This window comes from Hibiscus syriacus, unplaced genomic scaffold, assembly GCF_006381635.1.
Source record: "Hibiscus syriacus cultivar Baekdansim isolate YM2019G1 unplaced genomic scaffold, ASM638163v2 tig00013285_pilon, whole genome shotgun sequence".
NCBI classification, from domain to species: domain Eukaryota; kingdom Viridiplantae; phylum Streptophyta; class Magnoliopsida; order Malvales; family Malvaceae; genus Hibiscus; species Hibiscus syriacus.
Window position 1 is genome coordinate 1195082 of NW_024062299.1, and position 21145 is coordinate 1216226.

Here is a 21145-nt window from a genome sequence, read left to right on the forward strand (position 1 = left end):
ATCATTAAGTTTATATTTTAGTCGTGTAATGAAATATGCTCATAAGTTAGCACGTGATACAAGCATAGCAAGGTCAACTATGTATAGCCGAGTGACGAGGGACCCGTTTTGGGTTAAATGGTTGACATCACCTGTAGGATCCTGGATTTTAAACACAGACGGGGCTTATAAAACTTCAACAGGCCTCGCAACCGCAGGTGGATTAATCAACAACGAGAATGGAGCCTGATTACGTGGATTCAATGATATTAAAGAAATTACTATCAGAAGGTCAGAACTCGCAAAATGGTTTATGGAGCCGTTTTTTGAAGAGTTGATTGTGGGTTGTTTTGTAAGGGTTGGTATCGGAAGGTCGAAAAGTGGCCCTATATACAGGCTCCGCATGGTCAGAAATGTTGATGCCAAAGATCCTGATCGGATATACAAATTAGAGAACAAGACAACATATAAGTACTTGAATGTTGTTTGGGGAAATGAAAGTTCTGCTGCCAGGTGGCAGATGGCTATGATTTCAGAATCCCCACCACAAGAGGAGTTTAGACAGTTGATTAGGGAGGTGGAGCGAAGTGGAGGCCGGATGCCAAGCATGCAAGATGTGTTGGAAAAGAAAGAAGCATTACAGAACGCCAGAACTTTCATTTACTCAGCAGCTGCTGTAAAGCAAATGTTGCAGGAGAAAAAATCAGCCTCATCTAGACCATTGAATGTTGCTGCTGAGAAGGACCGATTGAGAAGGGACCTGGAAATTGCACAAAGCAAGCATGATGAGGGAGAGGTTGAGAGGATTAAGAATAGACTGCATCAACTGGAGGCTTCCCGGCAGTCGCAGGAGAAAGATGCCAAGGTTATTAGGTTGGCTGAGATGAACAGAAAGAACAGAGTTGAAAACTTCAAAATTGCATCAGGATTGAAGCCCGTAAACACTGCTTAAAAAGCAGGGGAGGCCGGCTATGATCCCTTTTCAAGAAGGTGGACTAGATCAAGGAATTACTATAACGGGAAGGCTTCTGGAGGAGATGCAGCGGCAGCGACTAATGGTGACACAAATAGTACAAATGGCAATGGAAATGCCAGTGCTGCTGCTGCAGAAGCTGGCAGGGCAGCCACAGCAGCTTCCTTGCAAGAAGCTGCTGGCTCGGGGAAACTGGTCGACACAAGTGCCCCCGTCGATGAAGGGACAGAATCCAACATGCTACATGACTTTGAGCTTCCAATCTCATTGGAAGCACTTTGGAAGTTTGGTGGTCACGAGGGTGCTGCGTCGGGATTCATGGCCAGGAAACAAAGTATAGAAGCAACCGTAGGATGCGGAGTCCCCGAGAATGATGGGAGGAGACATGCTATTACCTTGACTGTCAGTGACTACAAAAGAAGAAGAGGGCTTCTTTAGAAGGTAATAATATATATTCTCTCATTTCAGCTCTTCTTTAAGAGGAAAGCTCAACTGTTGGAGACTTCAGTGTTAGCATATTGTTTTAATTGTTTTGTGTGTGCATATGTATGTTGTTTTTCGGTTTAGAAAATTATGGTTCGACTGCTAGCAGCTGATATTAAAACTCTGAAGTTTCTTTTGCAATGCCCAAACACATGGGGAAAAAAACATGCATGATATAACAGTTTATACCTAAGTGGAAAAAGGGGGAAATATATGATAAAATGCGTTAACATATATTATATTGGTCAAACTCTATCATCAGTCCTTGTACTATACATAAGTTGTGCATTAAGTTCATGTATTCTGTTAGGGTTAGTTTTAGTCCCTTTATTTCATGTATTCTATTATGATCAATTTTAGTTCATGTAGTCAAATTTTGAAACAATATGATTATTTTTTCAGTTTATCTGGCTTATATCTGGATGAACAAGTTAAGGTTACAGAAGTAGACCTCTTTAGTTGTTAGTGTATTTCCGATTGAAATTGTTTTACTGTAGAAGAGGTCACCGGTTATTATGTATGAGCTTATAGAGTGTAAAAAAACCTTGCTATCGAGTTTAAGTGCTTACTTTCTGTCTGTTTTAATAGATTTACAGTATCTTTTCATAATTCCATTGTAGGTTTGTCACGACATTCCCTTCGTATATTTGTATAAAGAATATTCAAACTGGTTTACTGTATTTTCTTTGCATGCTTGTGCATGCACACATATACATATATTTAATGAATGTTCAAACTGTTTTACTATAACCTTTTAATTGGTTTCAGAGGTGAAACAAGCTGTCACAGTGTAGAAGGGTGTGCGGGTGATCATGGCCGACTTAGAAAATTTGCTTCTCGAGGCAGCTGGTAGACAGGCACCGGAGGGAGAAACCGACACTCACATCCACCAGCTAAAAGGCGACGTGAGGGTTCATATTCAGATGAGGAAGTGAATCTAGGTGTCCTAACCATTTTTTTAAAACAATTAAGTTTTAAAAAACAGTTATGATTATATTTAAAAAATTAGTGATTTTGAATTAATTTGAATTAAATTGAAGCAATCGACCTTTGGATTGAATCATAACATACTGATAGCCCAACTTGTCTCACGTGCGTGTCACCCTCCAAACATCAACAGTTAACCACCCGCCTTCCTTTCTCTCTCACTCACTAAAAACCTTCCACCGTCGTCCGATTAAACATTGATGGAAAATGTAGATTAATTTCGATGATTTTTTCCCCTCTTCTTTTCTAAAGAGAGGACATCGTCTATGATCTTAACATAAAAACATGGTTTATGATTCTATGTTGAAATCAGATTTACCATTAACAAGGAGGTAACTTCTTCCCCTTCTCTATCTTCACTACTCCTGGTGTTTGGGATACCTGTACATATATTCATGATATTTTCAATGTCCCTTTGCGATGCTGATACCGGTAGATAACAATCCATTGATATCGACCGGACTCCATCTTCAATATCGACCTCATTTCAATCACCAAGCATCCATATTACACTGTAGAACCAATGAAGGATCCAAATGGAACTGTTTCACAGACAGGTCAAGTGTCTATTATTATCACTGGCATGAACCTGGCAAATCTCTGGAATTTGATGAAATCGTTGCGCTTGCCTCTACTGATATCAGCATACCATGGGATGATGATTCCGAGATCAAATCGTGACGACAGCGCAGATAATATCAATATTTATCAATGTATGCATATATTTTAAAATTAGTTTTATCATAATGTCATCGAAAGATATGAAATATAGTACAACGTTAAATTTTTATATAAATTTTCATCGATTTTAAATAGATTTCGTGTAAATCAAACCAGAAAAAAGGAGCAAATTGAGAGCATTTTGATATTGATCTTGTCCTAATGATGATCTATGATTAACCGATAATGATGGTGAAAGAAACTGACGATTGTCTATAGAGACCAAAATGATACATATACTAAAGTTCACGAGAGGAAGAAAACAACAATATCATGATGTTATTAAAGATTTCACAACTCAATGTTTACATTGAAATCAAAATTAGAGTTAAAGGTTACAATTAAAATGTTTTAAAATTAAATAGTCAAATTGAGACAAACCCTAAAGTTTATTGACATAGGAAGTAATTTACCTAACTCATTTATCTAGAAAAACCCAAATTCAGACATTAAGTTACTTATAATGACAAGCATATTCCAAAAAGGGAAACTGCAAAAACATAAAAAAACATGTCACGTACACAAGTCCATGATCCATTGTTAAGACAAATGTGTATAGTCAATCACGCATGTTCTAAATCATCCAAGTTATTATCTACACCAAAGAGCATATCAATATCAATCAACAATGAAATTACTACACCAATAATACTTCACATGCCGTATAAGGGACTGTAGTTTCATCTATAGATTTCCCATCCTTATTCCGGTGTCCCTGCCATAGTTAGCCTTATCATCACTAGCTTTCGAGTAGCTAACGTAGTATAACTCTGAGACGATGGCAGTAAGGAAAATGAATGCCGCCCCTGCTCCGAAGACACCCTTTCTCAATGTCGCACATGTCGGGGGATCGTTCAAGAAATTCCTGTATTTGGTGTGGTAAGCGTTCCGGACCGACCCTGCCAGCAAGCATACCTCCGCGATCAAGAAGAATACCCTGAGATATCAACATAACACGTCAGTTAAGTGATCGGGAAACTAGCACGGGGCACTAGAAGAAAGCAACTGTCAACTAGGTTGCTCGAAGCGGGGAAAGACCATGGACCAAGGGGTGCTGACGGATGCAAATTTTAATTCTCCACGTAGTTTAGGTATTTTCTTTCTGGAGTACTTTTTTATTGAGGATCAAATTTCTCGCATCCTAAATTTCTAATATAACCTTCTAAGTTCGCATCCAACATAAATTTTTGCGTCAGTACCGACTCTAAAAGGTACTTGAAACCATACCAGCAAGTGATAAACAGGACAATTGCCCACGCTCTAGAGCCGCTCGGTTTCATGGCCTTCCCGCAACATAAGCATCGGCTGGCGACCATAATTATCGTCTGACTAAGCACAAGGAATAGGAGAGAACCGACGCCTAAGCCGGTCGCAATGTCCCTGTCGTAGACACAATAGCTTTCCCTCCCATTACTGCCGGTAGTGGCCTGCAAACAGGGAACTTTTCACTTACAACATACGAAAAAGGCCTAAACTTTACAACACGAAATCAAAAACCCACTTGGAAAAAATCATAAAAAAAAACTTCTGGGAATTAGCATATCAAAGCAGGTTTTCATAAACGAAACTTGAACAGCAAAGAGTACTCCAAAAAGGGTTTTTTTATGTACGGAAGTGCAAGAAAAGAACTCACGGTACTCCTCCTTTGCTCAGCAGCAACAGCAAGTCCAAAAGCAATCACATCAATCACAAAAACCAGAGCCAGTAACAACGTTGAAGCCATAACTAAAAACAACAAGAAAAACCCATAAATCAGAAACAAAAATCTCAAAAAATCATGACCCAGAGAAGCAAAAGGGCCACGAAAAGGTAAGTAGAAAAGGCGTGAGAAAAAAGCAGGAACAACTGTACCTTGAAACGCTTGTTATTTGTAAAGTTGCGTGATTTTACTTCTCGAGAAAATAGTAATATTAGAATACTGATTCCGTATCTTAGAATAGATACGGAATCAATTTAGTTTTATTTTATTTTATGATTTCGACCTCGTGTTTATCCATTGAAAAGATAGTTTTGTAATTATTTAAGGTGGATTTTATTAATTGATTATGATTATAATCTTATATTAATAGTTAATAGTTAAGAATTGAGGATGACATTGACATGCAATTGACAAATGATTTGGTATAGCATTAAAAGGCATGATTATTAATGTGCCTCCATTAATACCAAAATAAAAAGGTATGGCCGGCAATGGGTTATTGGTTGATGACACAGCCCATAAGATCCAAGGGAAAAGAAAAAGACAAATTTGCCATTTATTAATAGGTTCAACTCTGGAGAGTTCTTACTGATCTTTAACTTGCATTGTTAGGTCTAGAACGTGTTGAGGTACAATAGAGCATTAACTAAAATAAGAAAATGTCACTAAAAGAATAAAAGATTTATTAATTTAATAATAAATCAATCGGTAAATTCTACGTCACTAAAAAAAATGACAATCTCAAGCTGAGGAGTTTACTGGTTCATCATCAAAATCACAAGTAGCATTAATTTACAAAGCACTTGGAAACTTCAATACCCTTAGTTCCTCAAGCTCTATATATAGTTTTATATGTAACAAATTTGGTAACTTCACATCGGTATTACGGTGATGGGTTTTGAGGATTGGTCTGGATTTTGGTTTGTACATATTTATATGCATTTTGGTTTGTTATGGAGAAATGCCTAAGATACTGATTTAAATGGTTTGGGAGAAATCGTACCTTGTTGAAGTAATGGTCAACCTTGTCAAGAAGCTCGGCCAAAGGAAGCTCAACTACCTGTTTTGTAGCACAGTGATTATTAATTCTAATTTCAAGTAAATTGCCGATGCAGTCCTTATTGCTTCCAACTTTTTTATGGGAAACCCTTCAAACCTTTCTAGAACCTGCAATCAGAAACATTTTGAGGTTGAACAACGATTAATAAAGTAATAGAATCATCAGCATAGAGCAATAAAGGTCGATAAACAAGCTCAAATAACCTGAGTTTCATCTGTTAAGTTTTCCAGAGTGGATTCCACTTGTTTGTGGAACTTGAGGAACTTAGTCATGTCATTTGTACTGAATGTGCTGATAGCAGTTTTGAGCTCTGTGATTGATTTTGCATATTTCTCGACATCTTCTTCGATCTGTTGGAAGTAAGCTGATCTGAAACCAAAATCAAAGTAAGAATATGATTAATCACTTATTTTACAGAATCCCTCTTGTTCTTCCACTGGAAATAAGGTTCTTCAACTCTTTGTCATCTCTGCTAATGCATCAGACATCCCTTGTTTCCCACTAGGGATGTTTCCAATGACAATCTTTTTTCACTAGATGATTTTCTTTGCATGGGACATCCTTCTACATTGCCCCTAAGAACCCGATATAGGTTACCCATATGACTTGATCTCTTAAATTTAGTATTGTTTTCTTGGGACGCAAGGATTTTGTTGCACCAGGAGGAGATGGTGGCATTATGGACGCTGTTCCTGGAGTGGGAATTGGTGGCATTGTGGATGCTGTTCCAGGAAGAGGAGGTGGTGGCATTGTGGATGCTGTGCAAGGAGGAGGAGGTGGTGGCATTGTGGATGCTGTGCCAGGAGGATGCGGTGGCATTGTTGATGCTGTTCCAGGAGGAGGATGTTGTGGCATTGTTGATGCTGTTCCAGGAGGAGGTGGTGGTGGTGGAACTGGAACTGGTGCTCCATTAGGTTCTACTTTTGACCTCAATAGGACTGGAGGTGGTGACGGAAGGGGTGCTCCTGTAGCCACTACATTTTCCGTAGAAGCGGTAATGGTATTCCAGCTGCTGCTATATTTGTCAGCCTTGAAAGTGGTGAAGGCAAATGTGACTCTGTCGCTACCGGTGTTGCTTGTGCAGCTTCTACATTTGGTTGCGACGTTAGGGGTGGAGGTAATGATGGTCCTCCTGATACTATATTTGGCTGCAACAATGGTGGTGTCGGCGCTCTTCCTGAGATAACATTTGGAGGCAACAACGATGGTGCTGGTGGCGCTGGTGGTCCTCCTGATGCTGCATTTGGCTGCAAATATGGTTGTGCTAAGGATCTTATATCTACTCCAATATCTTTTGACAGCTTTGATGGCTGGGTTGGCGGTAAAACTTCAGCCAGTGGTCCTGCTGGTGGTGGACTTGATTTTATGTCTGTGTCCATATCTGTTGATATCTTTGGACGCTTTGATGGTGGAGTAGGCAATGAAATTTCAGCTGATGCTGATGTTGGTGGTGGTGCAGCTGATGGTGGTCACAATGGTGATGCTGTTGGTGGTCGCAATGGTGATGCTGCTGGTGATCGCAACGGTGATGGAAATGGTGATGCTGACAGTGAAGGCAATGGAGATGATGATGCCAGTGGTGGTGATGGTGATTTTTCTGCGGCTACTTCTTTATCTTTCAACTTGGAAGCTTGCATCTCTGGTGGTGGTGATGGCAGTGCAACATTTGGTGAAAACTTAGTTTTATCACGACAAGCATTGTTTGAATTAGAAGGTGGAACCTCTGGTTTAGCATTTTGAGAGTTGGAATCTCTGGTTTTATCAACAATTGATGTTTTCTCACCGCGGAATTGCGCTTTGCTTCTTTCTTTCGTTTCTTGAAGGCAGCCTTCTTTTGGTTCAAAGAGCTTGGAACTTGGACTCGAACCTTTGGAAGCTTATCCAAAGCGGGCTGCTTCACATCGATACGGTCAGTTTCCCCACGGCTTGAACCCTGAGAGGCAACAAAACAGATGATGAGTATTTCGGTGAACCATTCGCAGTCTCAGAAAGGACTGAAGACGGTGTCACTGGAGAAGGGCAACTTGAGCCGTTGTCCGAATAAGATTTCTTTGAGACCTTTCCGAACGCTTTCGCCTTCAGACTGAACTCTTTGTTCTCATCGTCTTCATTGGCCATATCAAATCTCTCTCTTGCAATCTTAATCAATCCATCGAGTGTTTCTACAGCCATTTCGACTGCCCAAGTCGAAATGTAAGAACAACATAATTATTGCCAAAAAGTAAGAAAATCATCGAGAAAATTAACTACATACCGAGTTTATCGACATTTTTGCATTTCTCATTGTCATATGTGTCGTACTTATATTTGTCTATCCACTCATCGCTCATCTTCGACTTGTCTCCGGGGCCTTGGAATGCCTTGCAAAAGTATATCAACACCTGTTTGAGGCATTTCATCAAACTGTTAGCACAGGACAATCAAAATACCTCATTTTAAGCCAAAATTCATGAAAAATAAATGGCAATACCTTATCAAGAGCTCTGAAATACGGAAATTGGGTATGCTTTCAGGGTAGAACTTATAAAGATCTTTCATTGTCCCTATCAGCAACTGCAGCAAGCCAGGTGAAACTCTTCAAACAAACATAGATGAAAGTAATTCGTCGGTCAAATTCTAAAGAAGATAGCAAACATTAGCCTGATCCACTGAAACTGATGTATTAGGAAGTGATAGACCAAAGATGTCTCTGAAAGCTATGATCTTTTTTCTGAGCTCCATAATTAGAATGAAGTTGCATGTTGATTGAGACGATGAACTTGCCTTCTTGGCGCCTTTCGCAATTTCCATAATTAGAAAAAATAACACTTCTCTAAATATTTGATTTAATTGTATTTTAAATCTCTATCAATTTAAACTTAAATAAAATTATATTTTTATCTTCTCTAATTTTTAGAATTAAATATTTATTAAGCTCCTATTATTTTAGATAGGATGAGTTCAAATATGAAATAAAAATGACCTTTTACATTGTCATTTTCATCAAACTAAACAAATAAGGAAAAGAATGGCAAGAAAGAAATAAATCCAAATAATTTTACCTGGAGAAGTTTGGTTGGTATTTTCCGACCAAACAACATCGGTGGAAAGCCGCAGAAAGTCGATGTCGTGTTCAACAAGAGCTCCGACCAAAACAAAACCCGTCAAACTCTTTCAAAACGAAACACAACGAAAGATTCATAAAAGTATTACTCCTGTCAATTTACTCGGAGAAACAAGAAAACAAAGCGATCAATGTTTCCCAGAATTTATGACAGAACAAACCCCAGTTTGTGGTTTCTGTGCATGTGTCCAGAACCATCTCTAGAACAGAGAAAGACCGAGGATAGAGAAGAACAAAAGCTGGCTTGTTTATGGAAACCAACTCCCCGTGTTCAAACCCTAAGCATTGTTTTATTCGCCTCTGTTCGCGTTTTCTTATTACCGTTCCATGGTTTAATGTTATAGGGTTTTGTTTGCAACCACTTAACAGAAAGTAGAGAGCGGGTTTGAATCGCATGGTGCCTGGTTGCCGGTTTGAACAGACTAAGTTCGCTGTAGCCTGTAAGAATAAAACCAACGCCAACGTAGACAGAAAACCATGGTCGAACCCACAAGATACAACGCCAACAACAACTCATATGTACAACCGTGCCGTAGCTGCTTTAGAACAACCGTGCATGGATTGTTACCTTTGTTTTTTCATTTCTTTCATATTTTCTTTGGATTTTTATAAATATATATTTATAATTTTTCCAGAATTTAGATCGAATTGATCAGATTTATAAATGTGGAGAGGTTACATTTATTAAAAGATTGTTTAAAGTTAGAACCAAATTAATATATATAAGCGTTGAAGATTAAATTTTATGAATAAATGATATACAAGTATATTATAATGTCTCGTTTATTTATTTATATTTTTAGACAACGATTTCATTTATTAATTTGTATTTTTTTTAAATTTAATTACTGATATATCAGATAAATATCTATATATAGTTTCAATAATCTTCTTTTCCATAAAAAAGAATTATTTAAAACAGAATAAGGGTTGGTTTATTTTACCTGAAGACAATTCTATAGTCAAGAAAGAATTCAAACAAGTCGATAGAAAACTGAGTTTACATGACCAGAACAAAATAAGTTAGGCTACTCTAAGGCACAGTAGGACCGAATCAAACCAATTATTTTGATGTTGAATTCCTTTGGTCAAATTAGGGTTTTGATCTCTCTACTATGTTTAAATTTGAGATTTAGACAATTTATTTTAGTTTATCGTAATTTGATCCCTCTACTTTTATAAACTCGTTAACCATCTCTGTTAAAATGTTGACATTGATTTTTTTTTTTATAAAAAGGAAAAGGAAAAGGAAAAATCACTTCCAATTCATCACGTTGACATTATTTTTTTGTGTGTGTGTTGGAACTTGGAAGTGGGTTTTTTAAATAAAAAATTCTAACCTTTCAAAATGGTCAGATAAAGTTCTAACAGTTTTTAATTTGTTCAAATAAATTTCAAAATGTTTCCAGAAACAATTTGTCTCTTTATTATTTGAGAATATTGAAGAATGTTAGGACCTTATTCGAGCAAATTCAAAAAAGTAGAGGACCAAATCATGGAAAATCCAATTTGGGCATAGTACAGGGACCAAAACAACAATTTCATTGCCTTGTTTAGTCATGTATTAGTTTGTTTATTTCTTTAAAATGATATCTTATGTGAAATGGACTTGTTGGTTATTATGATGATAACTTGTCTTGTGAAATAAATAAATAAATATTAAATAATTAACTTTTATTTTCACTTTTTTGAAAATCTTTAGATCGAATCTTCCTATTTTGAAAATTTCAGCAATCAAAACTTAGCTTTTGAATTAGCAAATTCCTTTGGGAGGCAACTTTACTTTTACCTTAAATGTGAACAAAGGGTGCCCAATTTAAGGGCTAAACTTTATTTATTTATTTTTTATATTCAATTATATTCAATCTATTGATTGATTAATCTATATCAGGTATTGTAGATGTTTATTATAAGAGATGATCATCTAAATCCAATTTAATTAATTCATAACACAGAAATCCGAACCTTTAATATTACTTTTAAAAAATACAATTGATCTATTAACGAAGAATTAATTTATTATATATTTAATTTATGATATATTTGGAAAGTCACATAATAATTTGTAGGTTTATTGGATTGAGTGTAATTAAAATGTTCTTGTGGTTGGTCCCCAATAAGTAACTAGGATGATTTAAACCTTTGTGATTTTAATTGCGTAATTAATACACTAATTTAAACTACTTTGTAGTGTCTAAACACACATTTAATTCAATGATTTTCTATAAAGGCAACACTCGGTACTGACAGAACGGGATCGTATTTGTCAGAAATATGAGCGTATTCTACCAAATGGTTGAGAGCCTTTGAACATATATTACCTTTTATATACACCCCAAATTTATAAAATAATAATAATAATAATCTTTAAATATAATATATTTTCAATTTATTCAAGAATATTTTTTATTCATACGATTCCTTAATCTGAATATTTTTTTAATTTAAATAATGTGAAACTTTAAAATTATGACACCACTTCATTAAGATACCAAAAACCCAAGTTAATGGGCTGATGGGAATCCAAAACCGTTAGGGACCAAATTGAAAAGCCATCAAATTCAAAGATTTAAAAGTTGAATTATTAATTTTTCCGAGCACTGCAGAAATGTCGGCGAGTTAAGTTTGACGACTACGTTATAATTTTCCAAATCTTGGAACCCAAGCTTCCGTGTAATAACGAAGAAAAGCTACAACCTCAAATTGTTTATCACTGTACGAGTCATCGACCAAATATTAAGAACTTAATTTGTATTTTGTACCGAATTATAATTTTCATATCCAATTCTGGACACTGCCATGAATTTCCAACTTTGTTGGCTGTATTCATCATGTTCAAGATTCACACCGACTTTGTACCAAATTTAATTTAATTTTATCTATTTCGGCACTGCCATGAATCCCCACCGTCTTGGCCTTATGCATCACGTTCAATAATCACATTATTCCATTTCAGTCCCACTTGATTAGTGATTTGTATGTTCTGCTTTTAGTCTTCTTTGAGATTTATGGCCTTGGAGTTCGGGGAGACGGTTTATTTTATAGAAAATTTAATCTTCTTTTTATCTATCTTCAATTTAGGATTTAATTTTATATTTTTCATTTTTTTAATTTAACACCTAAGGCGATCACGAGACTTGGATCCAATCATATATGGTTGAGTTCTTTTTTCAAGACTTCAGGGTCAAATAAGGTCGGGTCGAGTTTGAGTTTAGATTAAAAAATATCTGATCTAATTCTTTATACATTTAAAGCAATTAGGTCCCTATTTTACATAATAAAAACGTGAATATATATATATATATTTGGGTAAGGTTCGATGTAGATTTTTACCTAAAAAATTTGATAGTGAAACCTCCTTAAATCTGGGTGACGGGTAGAATATTTGGGTTGACCTAATACATGGTCTGACGTGACTCATGTCCATCCCTATTTGTACTCCCTAAATTTTTAATATAATTTTCTAAAAGTTGACATCTCTAGCATAAAATCTTACATCCGTTTTTGACATGTGGGTCAACTTAATTCAATTAAAAATAGGTTTAATTGATGAATTAATCCCTAAATCATACCATAATTCTCATTTAAACTTCGGGTACCATGTGTGAGTGTTAGCTTAATTATAAGAACTTTAGACGTTAATGGATTAAAGTTGAACCATGCGAAACACAAGTGCTTATATATTTAGATAGGTCAGCAATAATGCTATTATTAATCTCCAAATGGTAATTTTGCATGCTTTCATATTGCCCTCTGTTTGAATTTTGAAGGGTATTTGCCCTAAATACTTAGACATTAATGGCGCGGCTACTAGCTGCTAATTATAGATTGAACCATGTGCAACACAAGTGCTTATATACGGATTAATTTCACTAAAACGAGATATGAATGCAAGTGAACTATCTTTCTCGCATTCACGTGAATGGAAATTTTGCATGATTAATGCAAAAATATAATTTAAATAAAGTTCGTAATATTCTTCATTTGTAGGGTATGTTTCCCCACGACTTCAAGTTTGAATTTCATTGCTAAGTTAATACAAAAAGAATAATCAACGTTAGATTTTGTTACATTTATGATGATTATCGATGTAGTATTAAAGTTAAACATGTTTGATCATTAAAGAATGTATCTTTTAGTTATTTATTTAAAGAAAAAATTATATGATATAGATAATAAATTATATAGTTTATTTTAATATTAGGTGTACTATTTAAAGTTTTGGGATCTTGTGTATAAGATTTAGGGTTTAAACTCTAAATATTAGGGTGCGTTTGGTTCACGGAATGTAAGATTACCAGTGGGAATAAAAGATTACCAGGGAATAGGATTACTGGGAATATTGTATTTTGTGTTTGGTTGGTTTAGCAGGAATGTAAGATTACCGTGTTTGGTTAAAGAAATAAAAGATTATTGGAATGTATATTTGACCAAATTGTCCTTATTATATATTTGTATAATATTACAAATTGTAAAATATTTATATATTTTCTTTACAAAATTAAATTCATAATATTTATATAATTTTTTTTACAAAATTGAAAATATAAAAAGGTTTAATGAAAGGGTAATTTTTTTAACCCCTGAACTTCATATAAAATTTTAATTATAGATTTTTTTTGTAAATCTAAAATAATTTAAGGATAAATTTGTAATTTAACTTTCTTAGAATTTTTATTATTTAATGACAGAAGAATATTTTTGAAAGAAAAAAATAAAAAAAGTTAAGGGTATTTTAGTCCAAAACGCCGGTAATGTTACAATACCTAAGGGAATGGAGGTAATGACATTCCCAGTGATATACCCCAAAAAATCTACTATTGGTAATAAAACATTACCGGGAATGAGATTCCCGGCCAACCAAACATGGGAATCCCACAATCCTTAAACCAAACACCCCCTTAGGGTTCAAATAAGAAAAGTCGTTACATGTAATAGGTCCTAGATCTTCTAAGTAAGGTGAAGAGGTTGAATCTTACGAATGTAACAAATTTGATTGGAATGATCGTTATTATAATATATGATTTAAATTAATCGATAAATAGATTAGATAACATGATTAATATAATATGAAAGTGAGAAGAGATGGAGGAATGTTTCAATGTTTCCTTTTTGGTCTAATTAATTATAAATATCTTAATAACATGCAATGTTCCTCGGAGAGACTGTTTCAAAATGGATCCATTATATAAATATATATATTATATAGACATTAAACGTGTTTGAAGGATTATACTAATAAAATAGGAAGGAAAGCATGGAGTAGTCAAGCTCCCAAGGCCTTTTGCTTTCTAGTTTTCTTTTATTTTTGTGTTTACCGTAGAAAATTATAAAATTCTTAGCTTGGAAATCAAAATTTTCTCCAAATAAACAAATTTTAAACCTATATATACACGTATAGCTCTCAAGCAACTATCCAACAAAACTATATCACGTTCAATCCTGTTTGTTTTCAGTTTTTTTCTTCTTCTCGAAGGCAGGAATCATCATGCAGCAACGTTGTGTTTCATTAGCCAAGAACCTGAGCCGCAACATCCTTCGACCCAGATCGACGCCGCTGCCCCTCTGCGATATTTTCATCAACCATCGGGGGATCGATACGAAAAGAACCATTGCCGGGTTGCTGCACGACCATTTGTTCAGGCTGGGGCTAAGGCCTTTCCTCGATAGCATGAACATGAAGCCCGGCGACAAGCTGTTCGGAAAGATCGACCCGGCGATACGGAACTGTAAACTCGGCGTGGCGATCTTTTCGCCGAATTACTGCGACTCGTACTTTTGCCTGCACGAGCTCGCGTTGTTGATGGAGAGCAAGAAGAGGGTTATACCGATATTTTGCGACGTGAAGCCGTCTCAGCTTCAGGTTGTCGATTACGGGACTCACTCGCCTGAGCAACTGCAGAGGTTTAGTTTGGCTCTTGAGGAGGCTAAATACACCGTCGGACTTGCATTTGATACTTTAGAAGGGTATGCAATATAGCTTCTAATGCTCGTTTGAACTCGCTCGATGTTCGATAATCACATTAAATTCTAATTAAAATGAAAAAAAAGTTACAAGAAAATGCAATGACTCTTTCTTCTTTGGATATGCAGGGACTGGTCGAGTTTCTTGAACACTGCAACCGATGCTGTTATCAAGAACTTGGTGGAACTGGAAGCTCTGAAGTCAAGCAAAAACACTACATATATCGTGCAAGGTCGTCAACAAGAACCGCGACAACATTTTTAATGTTTTTTCATCAAAATTCAATCATTTTTTATGGCGACAACATCATCTCCAAATAAGTTGTAAAATTCTTTTGTTTTTTGATCTCCCGTAGATTTATTCAGAAAAACATATTAAAACACATTAGGAGATGGATGAATGTTCTTCTGTAATAAGATCATGGATTCAATAAAATTGCTAACTTTTTTTTTTAATAATCTTTTGTTCCTCATTTGAAGCTGTGCAGATTGGACAGGAAATTTCAATGATGAATCTGGGTTGATACCCAGAAATTTCCAGGAGATTTCCAAGTGTTGCTTTAAAACTTGAGTAAATTATGAATCAGAAGATTTTGTTTATATAATGTATGTAACTTTTATAGAGAGAGAAGGGAAGGAAAAATCAAAGCTCATTCTATCTTGGTCAAATTTGATTTCACAGAGTTTAATATTTTAAAAGGTAGCTTCTATCAGAAAATTTTCCATGTTGGAATGATGAGCTAATTTTTTTTTAAATCATATATTGGTGTCTTAACCTAAATAATTAACGATAATAATATCTATTTGAATCATATTATGTTAGATTAAAGTAAATGAACTCTATTTTAAATATAAGTATAATAGACTGACCAAGATTATATATATAATATGACCTTCTGATTTGACTGTCATGCAAAACTACCTAAACCTGATATGCATAAAATTAATCTTTCCAAAGTGAAAGTCAACCATCTATCACGCAAGCATGTTAGTTTGTTAACTAAATCCAATATAAAATTATAGTGAAATTAGTTTGCAATTAAGTTCTAGTAAATTTGCTTTTAGCTCAAGTTAGTTAAACATAGGATCTAATTTCATAAGGTCTTTGGCTTTTCTTTTTATAATCAATGACCAACATATGATTTTGTGTTAAGAATGTTATTTTTTTAAGGATTATATTAAGAAATTAAGAATATAAAATTAGATAATTAATAGAGAACATAATTATGAGTTTAAAATCTTAAGATGGTCCGTTCACCTCCCGACACCCCTCTTGATTCGTGGTTGCTATTCCCCCAGTGGTCTTTTCCGTTGGTTCCCATCTCTGTTTACAGCTGTGTGTATAGCAGCAGATTTGATGTGTCTTTGTAGTAGCATGTTTCTTAGGCAGTGTTTGCTTTCTCAGGAGCTTGTCCCTGGCTTCCTGTTCTTTTCACCTCATGGTTCACTCTTTTTCCTCCAAATAGGTTTAGGGAGATTTTTTAATGAGGTCCATGGGATGATGTACCTTGTATTTTTATTAATACAAAGTACTCATCTTACAAAAAAAAAAAGATATTGATCTTAAATTCTTAAATGTCTAAATTCGAGTTTAATCAAAATAATTCGACCCTACAAATAATAATGAAATTAAATATTTGAAACAAGTGAAGGAACATATGGATGTTTATTTCTCCCCTATTAAGTAACACATATACATTATTCTAAATTGACTAATGTAAATTGATGTCAACGTTGACAGAACATGTTTAGGGTTGACTTCCATGGTTGACAAAATGAGTGAAATTTAGGGTAAAACCTTGTCAATTCCTTCAACGCATGCAATTTAATTTCTAAGAAATGATGGGTACAGTTCCAGGGATTTGCCTCGCTGTTAGATTCCATTGTTTATTGCATAAAATGAAGGAAAAATCAAAGCACGTGCCCATTATTTTAACTTTCGAACTTGTTGCTGCTGACGCAATGACATGCAAACATATTATTAAAAAAAAACCAAAGTATAATAGTTAGTTAATAATTAAGTTATTGATCTCCTACCAACCACACATTAGTTTAATAGTAATGTTAATATTCTATAAATTTTGAGAAAATTTCATCGTGTATAAATATTATACAGATATTGTCATTTATGTTTTATCTTGATTTAAATTTTATTATAGGTGGACCGACCGTATTCGAATAAGATTATGTTTGTGTTCGTTTATTTTTTATTTAAAATATTTATATTTGATTTATGTTCGTTTATTTATTTTTAAAAGTGTTTAATTCGTTTAATATTTAGAGACATGTTTGTTTATATATTAGCTAATACGTACGTTTATATGTTTGCCAACGTATTAGTTTAGAGTTAGTTCACATATTTATTATTTACCTTCAATGGTGCATGAATGTGTGACATTGGTTACTCTACTGTCATTCTCATTTTCATTAAATAAACCAGGATTTCACAGGACTTCATCTTCAATACCCAAATTTTAAAACTGTTTACTTTTATAAAAAAGAAAATTTGACTTGCAATTTTCTTTGTTTTAGACTTTGAATGATTCCAACAGTTGTATACCCTTAAATCTGTTGTTCCAGTGTTGTTTCTTTTACGGTAATTAATTTTCTGGATTGAATATTGAATGCATTAATATCTGCATGCATGCTTAAACATGGATGAAAACACCCCATGAACTCTATACTTAACAAGATGCATGTGCACTTGTTTATGAATCAGTCTAACCAAGAAAATCTGGAAATAAAATTATACATCGATGCGAAGTTTAGAGAAAACATTTATATAATTCAGATGGAGATAATAATACAGTTTTCTCTCTTTATTCTCATATCTTATCCAGGCCCGGCCCTGAGGGTAAGCGAGGGGGGCGACCGCCTAGGGCCCAGGTTTGGAGTGGTCCATTCTTATGATATAACATGCCTCATAACATGTGTTTCACACACTTATGATTTACCATTTCAACGAGCTTATGATTTACCATGCTTGTTTCTGACATTTCAACGGGATTCAACAGAGGGGGCCCAGGTTAGGTGGCCCAAGTTATTTTCCAATTTTCATTGATTTTCCAATCTATTTTTGAATATGGCATGCTTCTGTCCGCTTCACACACTAAGGGCCCTTATATTTTATACCATGCTTGCACCCATTTTTTTAGGGGCTCTTATATTTTATTTTGCCTATGGCCCTTAAAATGTTAGGACCGGCCTTGATCTTATCCTTCTTGTTCTTTTTATTGTTTCGTTCTTTTTTTATTTCACAACACGTCATCGGTATAAATTTACTCAAAAAACTTTAATTAAAGGTCAAATATAATCTCTATCCAATTTAAGGTACGTATACTCTCCGAATTGTTAACATAGTATTGCATCAAGCGATAACCATTTTCTCCGACTCGAAATCTAAATAAAAAATAAATTTAAATCAAATAAATTAATTAAAGAAAAAAGACATTTTTTGAGTACCTAAATGAAAATATTACTAATTTAGAAAGAAAGCCGGGTCCTATGAACTGAGCCAGCGAGTAGACTTGTATAGTAAAGAGAAACACAGGCCCGAGTTCGCTAACCCAACTCAGCCCAATAAACAAATCGTCCCCACGAACCCAAATGCAGGAAACCTCTCTACCATGGGAAACAACCCGATGCAATGATAAACCGGCCCGGCAATAAAAGAGAAGAAAGGATTGCTGCAAGAGGACTCTTTTGAAACCCAGAATACCCTTTTTTTAATCATTTAGTAGCATTGTTTTCATATAAATACATTATCTTGGAGATTTCTTTTCTTTTCTAAATCCATCTAAGGTATTTTCTTTTCCTAGTTTCTGCAGGCTTAGGGGTTTTTATGTTTACTAATTGTACGGTGGAATTGGGAGATTGAAAAGTTGGAATATTTTTAATGTAAAAAATCTGGGGGTTTTTTTTGTAGGAATATATCTGAGAAGATTTGGTAAAATCAAATGGGAGTGAAGGCTGAGCACTGATGTCACTGTTCTGGATTGCGATTCGTCGACTAGCTGAAATCGAAGGAAGAATGGTATTTTTTTTCTCTTTTATTTTGTTAAGATCAGAGATGATTTAAGAATTTGAGTTTGTTATTTGTAGCTCAAAAGTTAATTTAAAGTTAGCCATGCCAATGTTTTATAGCTCAAAAGTCAATTCAAAAGTGTTTATGTTTTCTAATCTGTTCCCACCTATAGGCGACCTCGAAGAAAGTGATTACAAGGGAAGAATGGGAAAAGAGATTGAATGATGTTAAGATCAGGAAAGAAGACATGAATAAGTTGGTGATGAATTTCCTTGTTACAGAGGGTTATGTTGAAGCTGCCGAAAAATTCCGGATGGAATCCGGAACCGAGCGTATCCTACGAAGAAAAACAAATGCTTACTCTTGTGTGCTCTCTATTGTTAGTGTCCTTGAAAGTATATGTTTTATTTTCCTTATCATGGAACAGCAGATATTGATCTTGCAACCATCTCGGATCGCATGGCTGTTAAGAAAGCCGTACAATGTGGAAATGTCGAGGATGCTATTGAGAAAGTTAATGATTTGAACCCTGAGGTAGGATCTTGGATTACAATGTGATGATGTTAAACTATTCATTTACGTTCTCAAATGAATATGGGATCTGTTTTATATTATGGGTTTGTTGTATTTCTTGTTATAGCCGTAGCTAGATCGACCGTCATGAAATCTATTACTAGGATCTTGCTGTATTTCTAAAGAGAGTTGTTTACCTTAATTGTCTGCCATTCTTATGTTTAGCTATCTCGATTCGAAATGACTAATTCTGTATTTGGTGGTGATTAAGCAATTCTTGGAAATATTTCGTAAGGGTAGATGATTCGTGTCAGATATGAATATTCTTCCGATACCTGCTGCAGAAGGAAACCCTGGCATTCCGATCTTGTCAATCCAATTCGTAAATTCATTTCTTTGCAGATATTGGATACAAACCCGCAACTCTTTTTCCATCTCCAACAGCAGAGATTGATAGAATTGATTCGGAATGGAAGAATAGAAGAAGCCTTGGAGTTCGCTCAGGAGGAGCTTGCACCTAGGGGAGAAGAAAATGTAACTATGCTTCATTAGTGCACGAGAATTTCTTATGCATGCTTATTTTGCTAATACTTGGCCTGATAGAACAATTTTTATTCTTCAGCAAAGCTTTTTAGAAGAGCTGGAGAGGACTGTATCACTCCTGGCTTTTGAAGATGTTTCAAACTGCCCTGTTGGAGAGCTTCTGGACATATCACAGCGCCTTAAGACGGCAAGCGAGGTGAATGCAGCCATTCTTACTAGCCAGAGTCATGAAAAAGGTCTGTTTGCTGTCCTTTGTATTCGTTTTTTATTTACTTTGGGGAGCCAATGACTAATTCTTTGTATGATAGTAAACTAGTCTTTAAAGAGGTTTTGACCTTCATGCCCTGGACTCACAACATTGCTTTATCAAGTTACTTGATGCCAACCTTTTCTGGGCTACTGTATATTGCTCTTTTAGGTGTAAACTGCCAACATTAATGTAGCTACAACGTATTTGCCCTTCAAGTTATTAAGTTGAATACTGTGTCTAGTACGTATATTGTATACACGATGAGCTCATGGTAGTCCTTTCTGTGGTCTTGTGAGATCTATAAGCAACAACCATTGGATGTGCTTTGGTTAACAAAGTATTCAAGTCGATACTTGCATGTCCTCAGGTTGATTCAAATTTTGAGATTCCTTCTTGTGACTTCAAGAATTACTAAGATTTGCTTAACCTGCTTACTCGTTTACAGACCCGAAGCTTCCAAGCTTGCTAAAGATGCTGATCTGGGCTCAGAATCAACTGGATGAGAAAGCTGCTTATCCTCGCATAAAAGATTTATCGAACGCCACTTTCGAAGATCCTGCTGTTTGAAAAGTTTGAAAGACGCTATGGGAAAAAATCAAGTTGCTCGAGATTGATTAAAGACAGCTTGAACGGAATCAAATGATATATATGCTTGTAACGTCTTACTCTAGCTAGGAATTTGTTGGCTTGCCATTTGTTATGATGTATTGATGCTTATTTCCATTTTAGAATAATTTGCCTTTTGCAGTTGTACTATCTGTTTATCGAGTCCCAGTATCCGTATCGGATTTGAACATGTCACCGTGAAATGGGATTTAGAAACCTTAATCGCCAGTGTCTCCAGCCC

General features: G+C 35.2%; 3 protein-coding genes and 2 pseudogenes across 6 annotated transcripts in view; 3 read left to right on the top strand and 2 right to left on the bottom strand.

Annotated features, from left to right (window-relative positions):
• LOC120206057 overlaps positions 1-5077 on the bottom strand; it is an 18437-nt gene extending 13360 nt beyond the window's left edge. Inside the window, exons 1-4 of one of the 3 annotated variants that reach the window (XM_039205808.1) lie at positions 4994-5077; positions 4776-4867; positions 4370-4569; positions 3705-4079 (exon numbers count right to left, since the gene is read on the bottom strand). In XM_039205808.1, the coding sequence (XP_039061739.1) occupies positions 3827-4079; positions 4370-4569; positions 4776-4865 (543 nt within the window). In that variant the 5' untranslated portion in view covers positions 4866-4867; positions 4994-5077 and the 3' untranslated portion in view covers positions 3705-3826. The other 2 variants (XM_039205807.1, XM_039205806.1) reach the window with 2 other exon arrangements.
• Positions 29-1590, top strand: LOC120205880 (annotated as a pseudogene).
• On the bottom strand, positions 2637-14639 carry LOC120205881 (annotated as a pseudogene).
• A 42-nt stretch (positions 14640-14681) lies between these two features.
• Positions 14682-15233, top strand: LOC120205882 (TIR-only protein-like). Its single transcript, XM_039205655.1, has 2 exons — positions 14682-14971; positions 15098-15233. The coding sequence occupies exons 1-2, from the start codon at positions 14682-14684 to the stop codon at positions 15231-15233; spliced, it is 426 nt and encodes a 141-aa protein (XP_039061586.1).
• A 681-nt stretch (positions 15234-15914) lies between these two features.
• Positions 15915-20882, top strand: LOC120206060 (protein GID8 homolog). 2 transcript variants are annotated; one of them, XM_039205811.1, is made up of 7 exons: positions 15915-15925; positions 18894-19001; positions 19165-19324; positions 19420-19526; positions 19908-20039; positions 20128-20284; positions 20744-20882. In XM_039205811.1, the coding sequence occupies exons 2-7, from the start codon at positions 18948-18950 to the stop codon at positions 20863-20865; spliced, it is 732 nt and encodes a 243-aa protein (XP_039061742.1). In that variant the 5' UTR covers positions 15915-15925; positions 18894-18947; the 3' UTR covers positions 20866-20882. The 2 variants fall into 2 exon arrangements, with proteins under 2 accessions (XP_039061742.1, XP_039061743.1); XM_039205812.1 differs by lacking the exon at positions 15915-15925 and adding an exon at positions 18639-18769.
• Positions 20883-21145: the final 263 nt, after the last annotated feature.